Source organism: Amblyomma americanum, chromosome 4 (genome assembly GCF_052857255.1).
Source record: "Amblyomma americanum isolate KBUSLIRL-KWMA chromosome 4, ASM5285725v1, whole genome shotgun sequence".
Taxonomy (NCBI): Eukaryota; Metazoa; Arthropoda; class Arachnida; order Ixodida; family Ixodidae; genus Amblyomma; species Amblyomma americanum.
The window spans coordinates 50,412,255-50,433,311 of NC_135500.1; the positions used below are offsets into that span (position 1 = coordinate 50,412,255).

General features: G+C 50.7%; 1 protein-coding gene across 1 annotated transcript in view; it reads right to left on the minus strand.

Annotated features, from left to right (window-relative positions):
• Positions 1–7,944, minus strand: part of LOC144127940 (ADP,ATP carrier protein) — a 54,816-nt gene extending 46,872 nt beyond the window's left edge. Inside the window, exons 1-2 of the mRNA XM_077660956.1 lie at positions 7,849–7,944; positions 6,919–7,117 (exon numbers count right to left, since the gene is read on the minus strand). Coding sequence (XP_077517082.1) covers positions 6,919–7,087 — 169 coding nt within the window. The 5' untranslated portion in view covers positions 7,088–7,117; positions 7,849–7,944. The remainder of the gene's footprint in view (positions 1–6,918; positions 7,118–7,848) is intronic.
• Between the last annotated feature and the right edge of the window lie 13,113 nt (positions 7,945–21,057).

Genomic DNA, 21,057 nt, shown 5'->3' on the forward strand with positions numbered 1-21,057 from the left:
TAAATCGTGCACGCCGATAAATTTAGCCCTGGTGCGGAGGCTGTGCCCAAGCCTCTCGCAGTCTGCGCGACACCGATGCGCGGCGTTGCGCGGAGAAGGTCGCCCATGTGCGAGGACGCTTTGCTTTCATTCAGGTGCGCGGGTGAGGAGGAGGGGGACACAAGAGAATCGCCGTTGCGGCTCGGCTGCACGTGTTCGCAAATCCGGTGATACTCAGACTGAGCAGTTTCGAAGAAAGAAACAATAATGCTGTATGTGAAACAGTGTCGTATACGATTGGCGAAAATTTTCCAGTAAACGCACTTGACTCCAATTCGCAGAGTTGTACGCTATTGCTGGGGAAAAAATTACCAAAACAACAATCCGATAAGTGTACGCACGGATCATACTGCAGGGATATGTGCCGGACGGATTTAAACGAATTACAAACAAACCAGTCATTGCATGGTGAACTTGGACGGTCTATGTCCACGGAGCAACATATCTTGTTTTCCTGAAATCTTTTATTTGGTCTCGCGTACGGAGCATACCAGCTTTCGTGATTCATGTTATGCGATGCATGCGATTAGCGTGCAAATTGGCAGTGTTTGTTGAGTGGCTAATTCGGTAGTGAATTGAGATTTATTTCGCGTCAATACGAAACTCATGCAGAAAGCTCACTGACATATTGCAGCTCCTGGAAAATATGTTTGTCAGCGATAAATATTCTAAATTAGTTGCAGCTCTCATAGAATGTTGCTCTAACGACAAAAGTCTGTAAACTTTATACGCATCGTGTTGCCGCAGCGTGTATGGCAATAGAAAGTTTTAGCTCCACCGTACGGTAAACACGTACGGTAACTACGGCAACTGCTACCGTACGGCTGTCCGGCTACGCTAGAACTGTCTAATATCAGTAAACGGATCTGACTAGGGAACGATAAAGCAAAGCTCTATACTTTATTAAGAAGCATCAACTGGCATCTTGTGAGCATTCCTACAGATCGGTATAATTTATTTGGTAATGCTTCGATGTCATTCATCCTCCTGGTTCTCGTCATGTACGTTGATTTCGCATCATAAGATGTCCTGAATATGGACTGCACTCTGCGTACCTTGGTTTTTAACCTTTCTTCATCACATACAGCATCGGTTCGCTATCAGTTGTCGCTTTCAGCCGTTCTTGCTACTGCTCACGCCTGTAAAGTTGTTATCGCAGCATCGCCACGCCTAGCGGTAAGCCTGCGCTGACCTTCACGGCTTGCTGTACCTTTCACGCACCACATGACACGGCTGTGCACGCGACCTTCGTGCAGCGCGCGAAAATTTATTTCGGCGCTTGCTCCGCTGAGGTCATCTGCCGAGCCCGAGTGAAGCCGAGCACTCCAGGAAGGAGGGGAAGGATGAGGGAAATAAAGAGAGGTAATGCCAGTGGTACACGAGTAGAGAACGTGCTCTGTGTCTGCCCTGATTTCTTTACAGCTGGGGCAGCGAGCTGTGTCACGCCACCCAAAGTTGTAGAGCATTAGTGGGGTGAGGAGAATCATAGTTGAATTTTGCGAAGGACGTGTGCTTGTTCCGTGTTGAGCGACGGTTGAGGCTGGGGTGAAATTGCGCGATTTGCCCTGGTGTTCCGGTAGTGTTCAGTTATTTGCTCTTTGTAGGTTGCGACGCCTTTCGCTGGCGTTGGATTTGGCTACGGGATCGAGGGCGCCCGCATGTCAATTTCGCGGGCTCGTTGATGAAGCAACTCATTTCCCTCGGTCCCAGCATGACCGGGTATCCAACGCAGGTTGATTTTAATGTTCGGATTGTAGCTATATGATTCTACTAGAATGTCATGTCGGTGTGTTTCTAGTAGTCGGCCTCGTATATTGCGAATCGCTTTGCTGCAGTCGGTATGGGTGTTGACGCTTGTGGGTTGGTGTATAATGAGTAGCGATGCCTCCTGTGTGGTGTGTATTATCGCGTGAGTTTCTAGAGTGGTTATGTTGGGAGGGTGGGAAAATGGCCCAGCTGTGTGGGCGGCAGGTTCTGTCCTGATGCATATATATCGCATACGCGTTTAACCCCATATTTCAGCGTGTGGCGTCCGTGTATATTGCTATGCATGTCCTGTCTCTGAGGTGATGGTTTGCTTGCGTTTGACGTCGTCCGTAATGGAGGTGTGACGTCATGTTTTTGGTATGTTTGGAAATACATGCACTACTGCATGGTACCTGAGGGCTTTGGCTAGCTACACTCTAAATATAAAGGTGTCAAAACGGAGTAAGCTGCACTCCCTTTCATAAAAATAAGTGCGCTAAAGGACAGCTCACTCCTCTTTTACTCCCACATAGGCGTATTCGTGTTTGGAGTGTAGCGTCAGATTGATGGGGGTTATTCGTGCTCGTTTCAAGACGTCTAGTTTTTTGGAAAAAGTAATACAGCGCTACATTTTAAGACGAGGGCACAGAAAGAACTTGACAGGACGGGCGCTGACTCCAACTATATTTATTGAAGCAGGCACATGTTACATATATAAAGAATGAGAGTACTGAGCGCATGCGCATTCATGATTTTCCTACAGTCATAAATGTAACGTGTGTCTGCTTCAATACAAACAAGAGTCAGCGCCCGTCTTGTCAATTTCTTTCTCTGCCCTCATCTTAAAATGTAACGCTGGATTACTTGTTCAAGAAAACTATGCATCACGAACTAGCCCCGCGACGTGTTTTGTTAAGCGAACATTCAAGGTGCCGCATCCCTGCTCGGTACAGGACAAGCTTGCAAATCGCCTGTCCCTGTGTTGTTGTGTTAGTTCGGCCAGAGTGGGAAAGAGGCCAGTGTGTGGAAGTCGCTGATTTGAGGCGTAAACGGGTAGACCCAAAGCTGCCTTGTGAATGGTGTTGAGGGAAGATTCGAGTTTTCTAGTTTGTGTCCATGGGATGTCGCAACAACCCTCCAGGAAGGCGCAGACACCATATAGTGGACCACTTAAACAAAGGCGGACCCTAACCTTCAGCGGAACTCCTACTGATGAGTCAAGCAGAATACCAAAAGAAAACAAGCACACGAAGGCTGCCTTCCACAATAAACTCGCTGAATTCACGTTTCACGCGCCTTAAATGTAGCCTCCGTATCTATGACTACAAGCTCCGTGCAGCCCTGAGACACGTGCCACAGTTCTGCCTGTCCGAAGGCCCTCTCGACGTATTCAGCAGCAGTGCACTGCAGCCTTTCGGAAAATGTTACGCGAATGCGACTCAGTTACGCGCTCAACAAGAGTGGTACTCCCTGCTGTAACGGAAGCATACGGCGCAGTTGTCTCGTTATTGGCGAGAAAAATCACTTGAGTAGCTGATCGCCAATGACACAAGGAAGTCTTCTGTATCACCGCAAAAGAGTCTCCAGTTAGTTTTTAATGCTGAAGGACATCAATACCTGTCTTCCTGGTGACTCTCTAATGTGTCACAAGCAATGCATGAACATGACACCAGGAACTCAAGGCTCATTTTTGTGAGGGACGTGTCCCACCTGTCGCGTACGAAAGCCCCTGGATGTGTGTTCTGCATACCCGCACCGCGATTGGACAGAATATACCCCAGAGGAATAGTGCACATGCAGCTGGGCTTGCGACGGAAGGGTTCGCCGCGATACATGCCTGTCCCGTCGCTCAGCCGAAAGAAGCTGACCTGTCTCGGCCTGCAAGGGACGCGAGACGATGCCGAAGGGCGAGTGGCAATCGCGCCACTCAGTACCTCCAACGCGGTACGTGACCGAACCAGCCTTCGCATACATCGTTTCTATCAGCTGCTGAGGCGACGGCTTTGATATGTTCACAACTGTCCCTCCAAAAAGCCGCGGTGGAGGGGGGTGACAGACGTCGCGACCATCTGCACCGATTCCCAAACTGCCCCGCGCGCGGCCACTCGCATACTCGAAACTCGCCCACCCCGCAGCACCCGATAGCCGTCACATGAGGACCTGGGAACAAGCACACCCGGCAGTGAAGGCGTTCATGCGTATGCGCTCCAGAAATTTCCTTCCAGGCGCCGACGGAACCCTCTCTCAACAACGCGGTCACCACTTACTATGCAAGAATAGGTGCCTCTCCCAACCGCTCCACCGCTCCCTGAATCCGCGCGAGAGCGCTGTCTGGAGGCACCTCCAGACCAATTCGTACGTATCACCGCATCCACCCTATACCCTACTCACTGCACCACTTGCCGGGCTCCAGCGGCCGACCTCTGCCGTTATATTTGTGTATGGCCGCAACCGCGGGTTGTCGGCACCACCCTCAACCCATTCCGCTCAGCATGTGAGTACGCTCTTCCAGCCGCCGACCCGATCAACCAGCCAGGACTGGTCACCCGGGAAGGTGCGAAGCTGAGGCCAGAGGGCTTCTAGACAGTTAGGAGCCCTCCTGGGCAGCAATACCTACACTTCTTTTTGAACTCAAAAAAGTTTATACCTCCTCAAGGCGGCTCTGCCTCGCCGGTGCTGATATTATGCGCCTCTCTGCATTACTGACAGCAGTGCAACACAGCAGCAGGCATCAGTTGTCTGACCAATCATAGAGCAGGGCTGGCTTGTAGCTGCTGCTTGAGAGGCCCATTGAGTGGCCGCGCAGCTGCCATGGTCGGCTAAGAGGCACATACTGACTTCACCGTACAACAATTTTAATGGAATAGAATTCCGAAAACTGGTCGAATACTGAACTAAGTTCTCAGGTGCCGTATTGCTCAGCTTCGAAATAATGTGCGGTTGCTGCCGCGAGTTCCCAAACGAACCATGCTTGACGTTCTCAACGACGTTTGTGGAACGGTTTCCATGACGTTACCGCGTGATGGCGCCCTCTTTCAGTCAATCAGTGGCCTTCGTTCAAGCGAATCATCGGTCTAGTTGGACGCGGTCCAATGGTGTGTGCAGGCTAAGAGTCGGGGAGCGCAAATACAGCCATAGCGGAACGACGGCACAGGCGCCCTCTCTGGGCTCTCCTTTCCTCTATCTCACTGTGGTAATGCTTCCGCACTCTTTGCCCGGTTACGGATCACTGGCACTGCAGCATGGGTTGCTCAAGCCAAGGCTGATCATGGCGGCTGAAAGACGGTTTCAGTGCAGCGGTGCGCTGCTATATATCTTGAACGTTGGCCTGTCAGTATACTTGTCTCTCCGTAGCGCGTCTTTTTAGTGTGGTAGCACTACTGGACGCATTTTCCGATTTCGGGAATACGTATACGTACGTATGTCCCTGAAGCCTGCTTTGTGGTAGACGGCCCACCTGCTCACCGGCTTGTGAGCAACGTGTCAGGTATGTACACCTGGCAGGCCTTAACTTCCTAACTTGGGGGAAGGCTTGGCTGAAGGACACACCTGGGTGAAGGCCTTCAGAGTAAATGCCTTGAGGGTAAATGCTTTTAGGTCTAAGGTCTTTGTGGTAAAGGTGTTCAGGGTGAAGACCTTCATGGTAAATGCCTTCTGGGTAAATTTCTTTTGGCGGAAGGCCTTTAGGCCAAAGGCCTTTATGGTAAAAGTCTTTAGGTCAAATGCACGTAAGGACCTTTAAGTGCCCACAGTTACTTGTGCAACTGCACAATATTCCCCGTTTAACCGTGCTAAACCATCTGCTGTTTTTTATTGCTATTTGTCACGAAATTTGTCGTAACGTTTCTGACAGTGACCTAGCTGGCCATTGAGAGGGGCGCACTGTCAGTGACGTGGAAGCGAAGTACTCTGAACTGCCAACTGCCCTATGCGACACAAACCTGCCCACGAAGATAGCTCGGCCAGCTTCGGCAAATCAAACGCAAATATCGATGGGCTTTCGTAGCGTTATGCCACCGATACTAAGCCGCGCTTCTATATACAGCACTGAAGTAGTTCGAGAGGCTTCTGTTGATACGCGCATGTGGGCTGCAAACGCTGCGTTTTCGTCAGTAGAGCGACGAACTGTCAGCGGTTGCGTTCAAGATGGAGCTGCCTCTACGGGACATCGGGGACACCATTTTGAAGCGTGATCAGCATGCGCCTTGCAGCAAGACCGAAGGAATGTCGTTCGCTTATTCTTCTTCCGGCTCCAATGCGGTCTGGTTGCTCCACGCATGCACACGCCGCCGCGAGAGCTGTTGTTACGTACGGTATAGTTACGGGCCAACTGTTAAATAAGTGTGCTGCGCCTTATCGAACGGTCTGGACTTATTTGACGTTGCTCATATGACATGCCTGCTCGCACCGAAAACAAAGGCGCTTTTAGCGCTGGCCAGACCTAGCGCCGGAAATTAAAAGCATGAATGATCATAAGGACGTCATCCCACGCTGCACACATCCTTTGGTCGCTTTACTGCGAGTCACATGCAGAGGCAGAGAACGTAGACCAAGCTGACCTCTGCACAGCTCCTGGTGTAAGGTACTCGGAGCATCTGCGGGCGCCGCGATCATCGATCCGGCCGCTCCGTGAGGCTCCAGCCGGCCACGCGTGGCTTCCGCTATGCGCGTTCGCCGATTGCTGCGTGCCTTAGCGTATCCGGCCGTGCGTTGATGCGATGACTATCGGCACGTACGGTGCAGCGACCTCACGCTGCCTTCTCGCGCCGCAAGTTTGACAGCCGAGTAGAGCAAGGCGCCAGACACCTCTTTTCTTTCTCGCGTGTTACGAACTTCCAAAGAGACCTCAAAAAGAGTCCACAAAAATTTCAATTTACATAAGCGTGGATGAAATCAACGTTCGTTAGATTCTCTTTTTTTTCTTCCAAAAGCCTCTGCATAAATGCACACGCTTTAGAGAAACACTCAAGCCATGGAAAGCAAGAGCCAAAATCTAGGTCCTCTGCATCGGCGGCCGGTCTTTGAGACCGCACGGTCAAGGTCACGGAGCCCGTTCCGAGGCCTCCATCCAAGCTTATCCACGCGGTGCTGGTTCGCGCGCAGCACACGTGCAAGCCGCCATGCTGCACTCACCCTTGTACTGTTTGTCCGGCGTGATCTGCTTGGAGACGTGTTGCACCTGCAGCAGCAGCTTGACGCGCTCGATGGGCGCCACGCTGGTCTTGGAGATGGCGGCCGCGATGCCGCCGGCGACGAAGTCCTTCAGGAAGGAGATCACTTGAGTGTCCTTCTTTCCGGCCATCGCTGCTGTTTGTCCGGCGAGGTGTGTGTCCTTCACCAAGAACAGAAGAAAGGAAGGCACAGCTCCACGGTCAGGAAACCGCACAACTTGGGCGCCGGTTGAACCGAGAGCACGCGTAATACATCACCGACTCTCAGCAGTTCTCAGCAAAGGTAATCGACAACGACAGAAAGTCGTGTTCTTTGAAAGTAACAGAAACTACACCAGCGCGGTTGTACCGTCGCAACGTTAACGGTTTCTCGATGTCTCGGACACCCGTCGCTGTGCAGCAGTGGTGGCTTCAACCACAAGTGGTCGCTGTCCCTTTCCTATGTTGTGGATGGCCGCCCCATACTCATGGAACGGGCGGAATAGCGAGGCTTTCGCAATCTCTGTGCTACCCGCACGCGCCGGCACGGTGACCTCCAGAGGCCGTCTGGCGATGCACAGGCTTGGATCCGGTGCGCGAATTCTAAGCACCAACTCGTTAGTTCTCTCCGTGGGGCAGAAACTATAGCTCATGTCATCCTAACCAACAATGCTGCATGCAGTGTAATCAACGGCGCTCTGGACTGAGTACCGTTTTCGACGCGTGTACCTCGGCTCAATATTCAGCGCTTAGTGCCTAACTCGTTTCTCTCATCTGTCATCGACTTTAAGCGCCTCTCCATCTACGCGGACAACCGGTCATCGATTATCGATTCGCTACCGAGCACAATTATCATTTCGCCATCGGAATATTTGGCGAGCTACTTATTTGGAAAAACCGTCGCGGTGCGTACCTTGCAAGTCTCGTCCGCTCCGCAAGCCCCTGGCCCGTCGCAAAGGGAACCCCGTCCAGATGCGGGGACTCTTATAACCGCGGTCCCCCGGCCTCCGTCGCGCCACTATAAATAAACGAGGCTCGAGCCTCGGCCCAGTGCTCTCCCCCGCGTCTCCGCGCCCCTCCTTTCCCGGGCCTCGTCTCAGACTCTTGTGCGTACGTATTTTTATTTGCCTGCGGTGGACGCCTGGAGTCTGCGCCGAGGATTCGTCCCAGGGGACGTTCGTTCACCGCAGACCCGAAAGGTCGAGCGCGCGCGACCGCATAACGACAGCGATGCGGGCTCGGGCCGGACGCAAGGGTCGTCCGTTCGTCGTCGCAGTGCGCGCAGGCTGTGTTTCGATGCGGCATTCTTGGCCTCTGGCGTCGGGACTGCAAAGCGCAGGCTACTGTTGCATCTGCGAATGGCCGCTGCCGGCGCCATGGATGTCTGTGCCGGGGCCCCCGGTCCAACATGTCCGCCTCCGCGGCGGACTCTGCCCGTGCTTCGATGCAAGCTTCGGTAAATGCTCGTTACTGATTACGCTACTCCTAGTTTATGGCTTTCTTTTGTTTATATTTCGCCTACAAACCCGTTCCTGACATGTTAGGTTAGCGGATGACTGTTTATGGCTGTCAGTGCTTGCGTTGACGTCCACAAGCAAGCGACTGCGCTATGATTGGTGTACGCAGAGCGACAGGTGCATGCATCTCTAGCACAACACGAGTGCAGATCACTTCTCGTCGCTGGAAAACTGTATTCAAGCTTGCAGTGCTTCCAGTTGTCGACTGAGTCGTCCTCGCGCTGATTACTGCATGCCATTACTGTCCTCTCCTCGTCAGCTGCACTTTTATGGCAGAGTCCACGCCAGGCAGTGCTCGCGGGACCAATCCGCGGACGAGCGCGAACACAGCTGCCAAGCTTGCTTTCAAGGAACCGCTCGAGTTTTCTCCGCGACCAAAAGATAATACAAAGAGGCGAATGGGCTTTCAAGAAAACGTGACGGATGATGTTTCCCGTCTTCTGCATGTCAAGCCAGTGCAGCAGTGCACGAGAGCAGATATGCTCGATAACGTATTCTTCTGCAGCGCGCCTTGGACGCCGAAGCTCGTTGTTCGCAAAACGAAGCGAAGGCAACACTCAACAAGCAAGGGTTTTTGAGCTTCAAGCTGGGCACAGAAACAACCAGGTGCAGTGTATACTCCTAATGAAAATAGCGAAGAAATTGGTAGCAGCAACGGAGGGTTGAGGGAGATCGGGGCTTGTGGGAGTGCCGGGTGCAGAACGTTTTGCCGCGGCTATGGAGTTGGATCTGAATCCTACACAAGTGTACAGGTAGAAGAATTCTTACTCATTGAAAAAGCACAGGAACTACGAAAAACAGTTGTAAAAAATAATAAAAAGCACCTCAGCATTACGAAATAGTTTCTCTGGGTAAAAAAAAATGTAATTATTTGAGATACATTCTGCAACTTTAATACTTGTGCCGCACAGGTATCGTGACCGTCATTCTATTGGATGGAGGCTGGAAAGGGTGATGTCTGGCCCGCCATGGGCCAGACTCGACGACGCATACATCATTGCTGAGATGCGTACAGCGCTATGAGAAATCATACACACTGTTCGCGGAATACCCGCACATCTGAGTTTACAATCACGCATGCGAAGGCTGGCGGTTCGTTTAAGTTCAAGCGAAATCTAATTTGCGTTCTCGAGACACCTGCAGAGAGAAACGCGCGAGGTCTCACCAGCTCCTAAGCCTATAGAGGCACGAGGAAGCTTAGACCCTTCCGCCATGAGTGTATCATGGCAGCCATTGAGCCCAGATGATGTAAGCATTTAATTCACACTTCGATTTGGGCCAGCCGGTTAATTGTTGAATCTGCTTGCTCGCTCTTATGCATGCGCGAAAGAGCTAATGTACCTGTCGCATGCATGCTTTCCTTGTTTCTCCTCGTGCGTCGAGTTCCGGTCGGGTAACGTGACATAGATTACATTGGGACTAAAACAAAGAAACAAAAAAATGTGTCCAAGGCCGCGTCACCAAGTATAACGAGCTCGGGTTTAACGTGACGGCGTGCTTCGATGCGGAGCTAGACCGCTCAACCTCTGCGACAACATCGAAGGCGCACGAAGCCTTCCTTTTGTCTTAAGTTGTCAGCACCATAATATTCGCGCAAACCCGGCGACTGTGGAACGGTACTTCCCCATTGGCCGAGAGAGCCGTGACGTCGCAACCACATGACCTCACGCGGGTAATTCAAACACCCCACAGCGATCGCACTGTGGTGACGTTAGTGCACAATTCATCCTAGCTCTACAGATTAGTGACGCCATTCCGCCACCGTTACGTACTTCCTCCGAAGAAAGCAAAGCGATTGCGCTGAAAAGAACAATGGTCGAGCCGGGTGTCGCAGCCATGCCCCTTGCGATACTCGGTTTCAACGGGCACGCAGGCGTCACAAACTCGCCTGTGGAGAAGCATTCCGCGTGTGCCGTCTTCGGCGCGGACGTGCAGGTGATGTCAAAGGTGTTTGGAGCACGCTTCAGGCGCTGGAACTTTTCTCGGGCGTTCTGTGGCGACCGTACAGGGGGTTTCTTCTGGCTACACTGGAGCGCGCAAGTGGCATTTGCTAGCGTGTCTATTAACTACCTACTGATTTTCGCTAGGTATAAGGCGGGAGAAGAGTTTAATCGCCGAAGCGAGCTCCCTATTTTTATGGCCGCGACTGTACGCCACACATTGACAGCTGGAAAGGTCGGGGCAAAGAATATGAATGTGAAAAGGCCTGGCGCTCGTCTCATGAACACGAGGGAAACCCCAAAAATTAATTATCCACGTTAGAGTCAGCATCACGGTTTGCACAATGTTCCAGCCCAGCGCCGGACTTAGGGAAGCAACCTTTTGTATTGCATTCCATTGCACAGTCCTTTTAATTTCAATTTATGAAGCGGGAAGTTGGGGTAAAAAGTTCCCGTACAGCTTGAGAGCACTCGACTCCAGTACATTAGTAGGAAGGCCGAGCATATGGGCGCAGTTGTATGCACACCATGGTGCAAAATAAACGCATTAAAAATACTCGTAATGTATGGAAATATTTTGGGCGTAAATTGTTCAGACTACGGAAATATCCAAACACATTGTCATCAATATACTGCTGAATATGCAAGTTCACAAAACTCGTGTCTATGCGGAATATAAGATACATACTGCGAACATAATTCAAAGTGAAGATTAGATTTGCTCCACAATTTCAACACATCTTTGAATTCTGAAAATTTTGCACTCGTAATATTTATTCTTTGTGCGACGTAAAAATTAAATTTTCTTGGAAGGGTGTTGCTAAGTATCTGATATAGTCATAGTTCGTTCGGGAATGGGGAACACTGCAACATTCACGAGGACGAATAACATACACTGGAACCTTTTCAGAAATTTATGCACTATTTCTAACATCGTCATCATATTTCCAGCCTACGTCCACTGCAAGACAAAGGCCTCTCCCATATCTCTCCAATTAACCCATGTCCTGTGCCAGCTGCGGTCACCTTATTGTACCCACGCAAACGTTCTAATCTCACGCGCCCAGCTGATCCTCTACCGCCCTCTCCTTCGCTTGCCTTCTCCTGCAATCCATTCCGTTGCCGTAACGGCCATAGTAACCTTGCCTTCGCATTACATGTCCTGCACAAGCCCATTCCTTGTTCATTTAAACTAGGCTATCACTGCGTTTCCGGCACAATTTCTAGGCTCTCGCTGCCAATTGTGAACTGTTGTTCCCTTGCTAGGCTGTTGAACATTACCTTGGTTTTCTGCATGTTAATTTTTAGACCCATCGATCTGCTCTGCCTGTCTAACTCGTTGATCATGATTTGCAGTTCACCTCCTGAGTGACTCAGCAAGGCAATGTCATCAGCAAATCGCAGATTATTTAGGTATTCTCCATTTATTCTTATTCCCAACTGTTCCCAAATCAGGCTTCGAAATACCTCCTGCAAACATGCGGTGAACAGCATTGGCGAGATCGTGTCTCCTTGCCTGACGCCCTTCCTTATTGGAATTTTATTGCTGACTTTATGGAGGACTATAGTAGCTGTGCAGTTGCTATATATATATCTTGCAGTATTTTGACATAAGGCTCTTCTACCCCCTGATTACGCAATGCCTGTATGACTGCTGAGGTTTCCACTGAGTCGAATGCTTTCTCGTAATCAATGAAAGCTATATATAGAGGTTGGTTATATTCTGCGCATTTCTCTATCACCTGATTGATAGTGTGAATATGATCTATTGTGGAATATCCTTTACGAAAGCCTGCCTGATCATTTGGTTGATTAAAGTCTAACGTTGCCCTGACTCTATTAGCGATTACCTTAGTAAATACTTTGTAGGCAACGGATAGTAAGCTGATCGGCCTGTAATTTTTCAAGTCCTTGGCGTCTCCCTTCTTATGAATTAAGATAATGTTTGCATTCTTCCAAGCTTCTGGTACAGTTGAGGTCATAAGGCATTGCGTATACAGGGTGGCTAGTTTTTCTAGCATGATGTCCCCTCCATCCTTCAACAGATCTGCTGTTACCTGATCCTCCCCAGCTGCTTTTCCCAGCTGATCCAGATCATGAGAGGGAGATAACTAGAAGGATAAGAATGGGCTGGAGCGCATATGGCAAATTCTCGCAGATCATGAGTGGCAGTTTACCAATTTCCCTCAAGAGGAAAGTGTACAACAGCATAATCTTACCGGTACTCACCTACGGGGCAGAAACGTGGAGGCTAACGAAAAGAGTTCAGCTTAGGTTAAGGACAACGCAGCGAGCCATGGAAAGAAAAATGATAGGTGTAACGTTAAGAGATCGGAAGCGGGCAGAGTGGGTGAGGGAACAAACACGGGTTAATGACATCCTAGTCGAAATCAAGAGAAAGAAATGGGCTTGGGCAGGGCATGTAATGCGAAGGCAAGATAACCGCTGGTCCTTAAGGGTAACGGAGTGGGTTCCAAGAGAAAGTAAGCGTAGCAGGGGGCGGCAGAAGGTTAGGTGGGCGGATGAGATTAAGAAGTTTGCAGGCAAAGGGTGGATGCAACTGGCAAAGGATAGGGCTAATTGAAGAGACATGGGAGAGGCCTTTGCCCTGCAGTGGGAGTAGTAGGGCTGATGATGATGATGATGATGATGATGATCACTGCGTTTCCAGTCTATAGGTGAGTACTGGAAAGATACAAATGTCCTGCACTTTCCTCTTCATAGTCTGCGAGTACCCGCCAAATTAACTCCAGCCCATTATTATGCTCCTAATTATTTCAGTCCCGTAGTCCGGATCTGCGCTCGACCAGCTCCAAAGCTTCGCTGCCTATCTTACACTGCTGTTCGCTTCCGAAGCTGTTGAACATTACTGCAGTATTCTTACATAATTGTTAGGCCCAATGTTCTGCTTTGCCTGTCAAGGCCTTTGATCACGCTTTGAAATTCGTGCTCTGAGTTATAATTAGCAAGGAAATTGTAGCATACTCACGCGTGAGTCACACTGCACGGAATCAAAAGCGCTTTATTGGAAGAATACCACTGCTTAAATAGCTAGGGCGGTGGCCGGTTATCAGCACACCCGGTGATAGCAACACAGGCACAAAACTGGCGCATGCTCTCTCGTGGCACACCTATACGTCACAGCGCGTGGTTGCACAATCGATCACATCCTTTCCCGCAACGTCGCACGCGGTGACGTTGGCGAGTGGAACGCAGAAGCGGCTGCGACGTCTCGGGCTCCACAGGTCCCAGGGCGGGGCTTTGATGCAGACGGCAGAGCGAACGAGGGACAGGTTTGATGGTCTGTGGCCCGGGGTTCAGAGCACCATGCTCGGCGAACGTGGTTCCGGTGGCGTCGGTGCATAGCCCCGTCACGTCTGCCGTCCGTAGCTCGTACAAGACGTGGCCTATCCGTCGCAAAACGCGGGCATACAACCACTCGGGCCCTGGCCGGAAGTTCCGCGCGTACACGGCGTCACCAGAATGGAGACCTCGTGGTGACGGCTGCCGAAGGCATCTTTCGTCACTCTTTTCCGGGTGAAGGCTTGACAGGGCGGTCCTGAACTTTCGGCCCAGCATGACTTCGGCTGGCGATTTCCCGGTCTCGGCGTGCGGCATAGAGTGGTGTTTGAACAGAAACCGTGCAACCTAGCATAATAGGGTGCCCTGCCTGTTTCCGTAATGCACACTTCAGTTCTCGGACCATCCGCTCCGTCCTTCCGTTGCATGCTGGGTGGTACGGCGCTGTATACATATAGCGTATACCATTTAGTTTCAGGAAACTTCGGTTTCCCTGCTTGCAAAAGCGGGGCCATTATCCGGCACAACCAAGTCGGGAAAACCATGTGCTGCAAACATTTTGCGCAACTTTTTCATTACTATTTATGGATGACTGGAGAGACGGCATCACTTCGATTTCTACCCAGTTCGACAGGGCGTCTGCCACCACCAAAAAAAAAAACACGCCCTGGACGGGTCCTGCGAAATCCACGTGTATTCTACTCCACGGTCGTTCAGGCTTAGTCCAGAAATGCGTTGCTGTTTTCCTGCACGGCGTGCAGTGCTTGACAAACTCGACGACCTTTTCGCCCGTCTTCGGCCACCACACGTACGATCTAGCGACTGCCTTCATGGCCGCCACTCCCGGATGGTTGGCATGCATAAGACTTAGAACTTGCTTCTGCAATTACTACGCGGCTCCCCCAGAGTACACAGCCACGATGTACGCACAACTCGTTTTGTCTTAACCAATATTCAGAATCATTCAGGGCTACCCGTTCTCGCGGCCAGCCCTCGAGGATCCATTGCTTCACCTGTGACTGCAGGGGATCACTCCTCGAGAAGGCTGCCACTTCCGTTGCGCTCCCTGGAGGGTACTCCACAACTTCCAGTAGGACTATGTCGCCCGGCGCCGCGGTCTCTTGGCGGGTTAGGGGGCCTGCTTGGGCAGTCGGCGTTCCCATGGGCCTTGGTCTTCCTGTACTCGAGCACGTGATCGCATGCTGACAACATGCGAGGAGAAATAACCACCGGAATTCGTTTCTGCCGCCGGAAAATTCCTAGCAGGGGTTTGTCATCCGTGCGAATGAGAAAATTCCGCCCACAAACGGATTGGTGAAAATGTCGAGCCCCAAAAACCACGGCAAGGGCCTCACGGTCAATCTGAGCATAATTCGGTGTAGTTCTGGACGCATACGCCACAGGCTGCTCATTTCCTTCGATGTCGCAATGAGCCAAAACTGCTCCCACACCCACGGATGACGCGTCGCATGACAACACTAATGGTGCATCTGTCTTACAATGCCCCAGCAACGAATTAGATGTTAGCAAGTTCTTCAGGCTCTCAAACGCTTCCACATGCTCTGCACCCCAGTTCGATGCTACGTTGTTATCCAACAAACGATATAGCTTTTCAACTACCTGTATTCTGCTCTTAAGGAACCAATTATAGAAATTTATACCCAAAAAGGCTTGCAGTTCCTTTTCGTTCTTGGGTGCAGGAGCCTGGTGGATGGCCTCGACCTTGACCTTCGACGGGTCGATGCCTCTTGCGTCAATCCGATGCCCTAGAAACTCAAGGCTCTCCTGGAAAAAACTCGCACTTTCCCGCTTGAACTCTGAGCCCTGATTTGGACGAGTGGCTGAGGACTTCGACCAACCTCCGTTCATGTTCCTCGATCGACTCGCTGGCAATCAGTATGCTACGTATGTAGGTATTTGCGGCATCCCGGCCAACACAGTGTTCATGCTTCTTTGAGAAACCCCGGGGGCAACGGACACGCCGAACGGCAAACGACAAATCTTGTATAGCCCCTGCACGGTGCCAATCGTGATGATGAAATAACTTTATTTGCACCCGTCAAGGAATCAGAGGGCGAAAAAGACGAGTCTTGACCGCCGTCATCTTCCTCCCCTTTCAGCAGGCTGGGATCCCTTGGGATTCAGCGGTGTCCAGGGCCAGACGGATGACTTCTTTTTGTTCTTCTTCTTTCTGGCTGGCCATTAAAGCCTCCCAGGACTCTATATTCCTGTCTGGTTCGTTGTGGCTAGGGCATGTCCACACCATGTGGATCATGTCTGCTATTTCATTACACTGTTTACACCTGGGGTCTTGGATCGCCGGATGCCATCTGCTTAGTGCGAGTGGGTTCGGAAAAACTCCCGCCTGTAACTTTCTCCATATGACCTCTTCCTTTTTGCTGAGGCCCTTGCATGCTCCAGGTAATGTCTGTCGTCCTAATCTGTAATGGTTAAGAATATCTTGGTACGTGTTCAGCTCCTCGCTCGTCTGAAGGGACTCTCTACTCGACGAGACCGCATTGGGGTCCCGGTGTGTGAGTCCTCGGGCCAATGCGTGCGCTGTCTCATTTCCCCGGAGGCCCTCGTGGGCCGGAGTCCAAACAAGGTTAATTAGTTCTGCCGGTGTCGGGCCGGCTGTGAGAATTTTGACTGCTTCGACAGATACCCTGCCTGCGTTGTAGTTGCGGATAGCCGATTTGGAATCTGTTATAATCACCCTAACATTCCGTTGAGTTAAAGCCAGCGCAATGGCTACCTCCTCAGCCGCTGTTGCATCACTCTGTTCGGTGCTGCAGCACGAGACTCGGTCTCCGCCCTCCCTGGTCGCCAGGGCTACGAAACCCGTTCTGCCTTCATATTCCGCCGCGTCCGTGTAAACCACGTCCTGTCTATTGGCTAATTTTTTCTGCAGAGCTTTCGCTCTGTCCTTTCGCCTACCCTCATGGTGTACCGGATGCATATTCCTTGGGAGTGGTGGGATTCTGATTTTGTTCCTTATGTCTGTTGGGATATTCTCCGTGTGTTTGAGCCGCGCTCGAGGTTCGAAGCCTAGCTTTTCTAGTATTTTTAGCCCCGAATGGCTGCGTAGAAGTCGTTGTTGTTGCGCTACTCTGGTAGCCTCAATGAGCTCGTCTAGGGTGTTTGAAATCCCCATGTTCAGAATTTTCTGGGTGGATGTGTACGGGGGGAGGCCCAGAGCGGTTTTGACGCCCTTCCTAATTAGGATTTCAATCTTGTTTTTTTCTGCTTTGGTTAGCCGTAGGTATGGTGCCACATATGTGATTCTGCTGATTACAAATGACTGAACTAGTCTTAAGAGGTTCGTCTCCTTCATTACCGCGTGTTTATTTGCTATTCTTTTGAGTAGCCTACACGTCTGGCTTACACTCGATTCGAGTTTTCGTATCGTTTCGGTGTTCTTACCGTTTGTCTGTATCCTAAGACCCAGTACTCTAATCATCTCCACTGATGGTATTTTGTCCCCGTTTACCGTTAGCGTTATCCCATGTTCATGGGGCTTTGTTTGTCTCTTTTGTGGGCCGAGGAAGAGCGCTTCAGATTTCTCGGCAGAACATTTGAGTACTACTTGTTTTAGGTACGACTCAATTTCCTCGATCGCCCTTTGGAGGGTACCTTCGATGTGCGCGTCACTGCCTCTGGTAACCCAGAGGGTGAGGTCGTCCGAGTATATTGTGTGGTTGAGCCCTTCTATACGCGTCAATTTCTGTGGTAAGCCAATCATTGCAATATTGAAGAGTGTCGGTGATAGGACCGAGCCTTGGGGAGTACCTTTGTTGCCCAGCCTTATGCCTTTCTCTTCCTTCCCTCCTAGGCTGATAGTAACTGTTCTGTTTGAAAGAAAGTCCTTCACGTAGTTGTATACCTTTCCCCCTACATTTAGAGTTTCTAAGCGTTCTAGTATGGCTGCGTGGTCAACGTTGTCAAAAGCTTTGGCCACGTCAAGGCCGACTATTACTCTGGTATCAGCTGTTTCGTTGTCTAGCACTTGTTCTTTAAGTTGAAGCATAACATCGCATGCAGAAAGATGTGTCCTGAATCCGATCATTGTGTCGGGGTAAAGCTTTTGTTCTTCTAGGAATCTGTTTAGCCTCGTTTGAATAACGTGCTCCATTAGCTTACCTACACATGAGGTAAGCGAAATGGGCCTCAGGTTTTCGAGACTTAGTTTTTTACCTGGTTTTGGAATAAGGACTAGGTTGGCCTCTTTCCACGAAGGTGGTATTCGGCCCTTGTCCCAACATTCCTGCATGTACGCTGTTAGGTTTCTAATTGATGCATCATCCAAATTCCTCAGCATGCGATTGCTGATTCTGTCTGGACCTGCCACAGTTTTAGTTCTGAGTCTGTTCAACTCCGCCCTAACCTCTCCGATGGTGATGGGCCCATCTAGAAGAGGATTCTCTGCGCCCTTGTACTCGGGGAGGGGTGTGGGTGGTGTGCACCTCAAGTACCTGTCCCTCACTTCAGAGATTAGTTGATCGCTAGTGCCTTCGTATTTATATACGAGTTTCTGTAGTTGTTGTCGTGCCTCATACTTTGTCTTGTCCGGGTCTAAGAGATGTCTGAGCACTTTCCACGTGTTGGCTTTGCTGATTCTGCGGTCCATCTGCTCGCAGATACTACCCCAGTTTTGTCTGGTTAAGTTCAGCGCGTGCTCCTCGATATCTCTATTCTGTTTTGCTAGGAGCTTACGTATGTTTCTGTTCCCCTTGTTTTGAGCAAGTTTTTCTTCTAGCTCCCTTTTTTTGCGCCACAGGCCTATCATACGCCTGTCTACCTCCTCTTGCGTTTCGTCTGCTTCCACCTCTTCGGTGGCTTCTTTAACTGCTGCGAGAAGGTCTGTGCCCCAAGATTCTATGTCCCTGATTGCGTCTCGGGTAGGAAGGTTCGCCCTGAATAGATCCCAATTTACCGCTGTGACCTTTTTGGGTCTCGGTGTGGGCGGTCCGTCTTCTACCACAATCTCAATAATTTTGTGGTCGCTTCCTAGGTCCTCCCCCGTGTTACACCACCTTGCCGTGATTTGGCCTCCGGTGAGTGTTAAGTCAGGTGTAGTGTCCCTACTCACGCTATTGCCCTGTCTTGTTGGTTTGATGGGGTCAGTGATCAAGATGAGCTCATTGTGGAGAATGCTGTCCCAGAGTTCTCTGCCCTTAATTTGCGTATATTTGTATCCCCATGCGGGATGATGAGCGTTAAAGTCCCCGACAATGACGATAGGGTTTTTGCCCGCTATCTGTTTCGTTTTTGCGAATAGCCTGTCGAAGCCGCAATCCTTTCTCTGTTTCGGAGAGCTGTATACGTTTAAGACGAATAGGCTTTTCTCTCTCCGCTTACGCGGTATCATTTCGATTAGAGTGTGATCTAATTGGACGTGCCCTGTCTCGTGCTGCAGCGCGGTAACGTTGCGTTTGACAAGGGTGGCAACCTGCGTGTTGTCCCCTCGGCCCGGGTACGACTTGTAACCGGGCAGCTTCGCGTTTTTCCCGCACTCTTGTAAAGCTATAATTTCGGGTTTGTCTCCGTTTGCAAGGAACGATTGTAAAACGGCCCGTTTACGCAGAAAGCCCCTACAGTTCCACTGCCAGATAGTATTATTGTTCTTTGGCCAAGGCATTTTTGGTTGCTTGGAATTCCGCGTATATCCATTGGTCCCTTTTCTCAAATTCCGCCGTGAGAGCAGCGTCTCGCTTTGCAAATTCTGCTGTGATCGTTTCTGTGACTTGTTTCATGAATTGCATTAGTGTTCCGTTCAGTAGTTTCATGTCCTGTTGTTGTTTGTCGTTTAGTTGTTCGAATTTGGTCTCAAGATCCGACTCTTTGGTACGTTTCTTTTTTGAAGGGGGTTTTTCAACCTTCTCTGTCTCAACCTCTATATCCTGCTCCACTTGCATAGGCGCCATTGCCTTTTCCTGTTGCGGGTTGTTTTCCTCGGGTTGTTTAGCTGTCGTTTCTAGCATTTTGATCCGCTCTTCTTGCTTCTTAATATAATCAGTTAAAGTCTTAATCTGATCTGCCTGCTGTTTAATAAGTTCTTTTAATTCTTTAACTGTCTCGGAGTCCTGGGAAACTTTAGCTGGCCAGCTCACCTTTGCAGCTTGCTCCTTGCGTGGCTGTTGCTGTCCGGTTTGTAGCCGGGGGAACGACTCTGACCGAAACCTCGTTCTGCTGCCGGATCTATCACGGGAGCGGCTGTTCCTTCGGTCTTCTTGCTTCGCTTCTTCAGCCTCCTGTTTGGCTTCCCATTGGCGTTTCTTGACAATATAAGGGGTGCGAAAGAGATTTTTGCACCTCTTGTCCCCGGTGTAGTGTTCTTTGCCACATAGTTGGCACTGCGGTGTACATTGGTGCCCCTCGGGGGGCGATGTCATGCCACAGCCGCGGCACTTGGTCACCTCACTGTCACAGACGTCCGAGCGGTGGCCAAGTCCTCCGCACTTGTAACAGACCTCATAGCGTTTCTTGTATAGAAAACACTTGAAAGTGATTCCGCTCAAGACTACTCTGCGTGGTACTTTCTCTTCTTCAAAGGTGATTAGGAAAGATTTAGTCTTCCCCATTCTTCGTGCATCTATGACTAGAGGGTTGAATCCGTTAATGTTCAGTCCTTCTAGTACATACTTGTGTGTGTATTCCACATCAATTCCATGGATGACTCCCCTGCCGCAACTCTCTGGTGCGTTCATGTAGGTGGTCACACCGCGTTCCTTGTCTCCGATCTTGACAGTTTCAAGTTTCTCCACCTTCCTCGCGTTTTCGTAGCTAGGCGAGTGGTAGGTAATCGTTCCTTGCTTGGCGTTTATAGCTAGTCTGTCCTTCAGTGCCTCCTCGTCCTTGATTCCGGCGTTCTCCCTGATGGCCGCCGCAATTCTCATCTCGGTGGTGCTCTTCAGCATTGTGAGTCCTTCTTTGGGACGCAGAACTACTTTCCATCCGGTCGCTGGAAGTCTCGGGAGGTCTGAGGCTATTGAACGTTCAGCGAGTTTCCGTCCCGCCTCTCTGTAGGCTCTCGTGTCGCTGCCGTCGGTCGTCGCAACAGTGGCGGCGTTCGCTGCCGCCGCGTCTCCGGCACCATGTCGGTGTCCTAGGTGGCGTTCGTTGTTCTCCAATTTTTCCGCTCGCTTCTTCAGTCGCATAATCCATTCTTCTTTTTCGGTTTCTTTGGGGTCGATGTCGGTTCCCACCACCGCCACTTCCATCGTCATCGTGGAGCCGGGCGCGGTCGGCGATGGCGGGAGCTCGCCGGTCGCCGCCTTCCCGGTCGAAGTAGGCCTATCGTAGCGTGTAGCGCTGGCGAACTTGGAGTGACGATATAGGCTTTAAAGATGCACTTACAGGCACAGA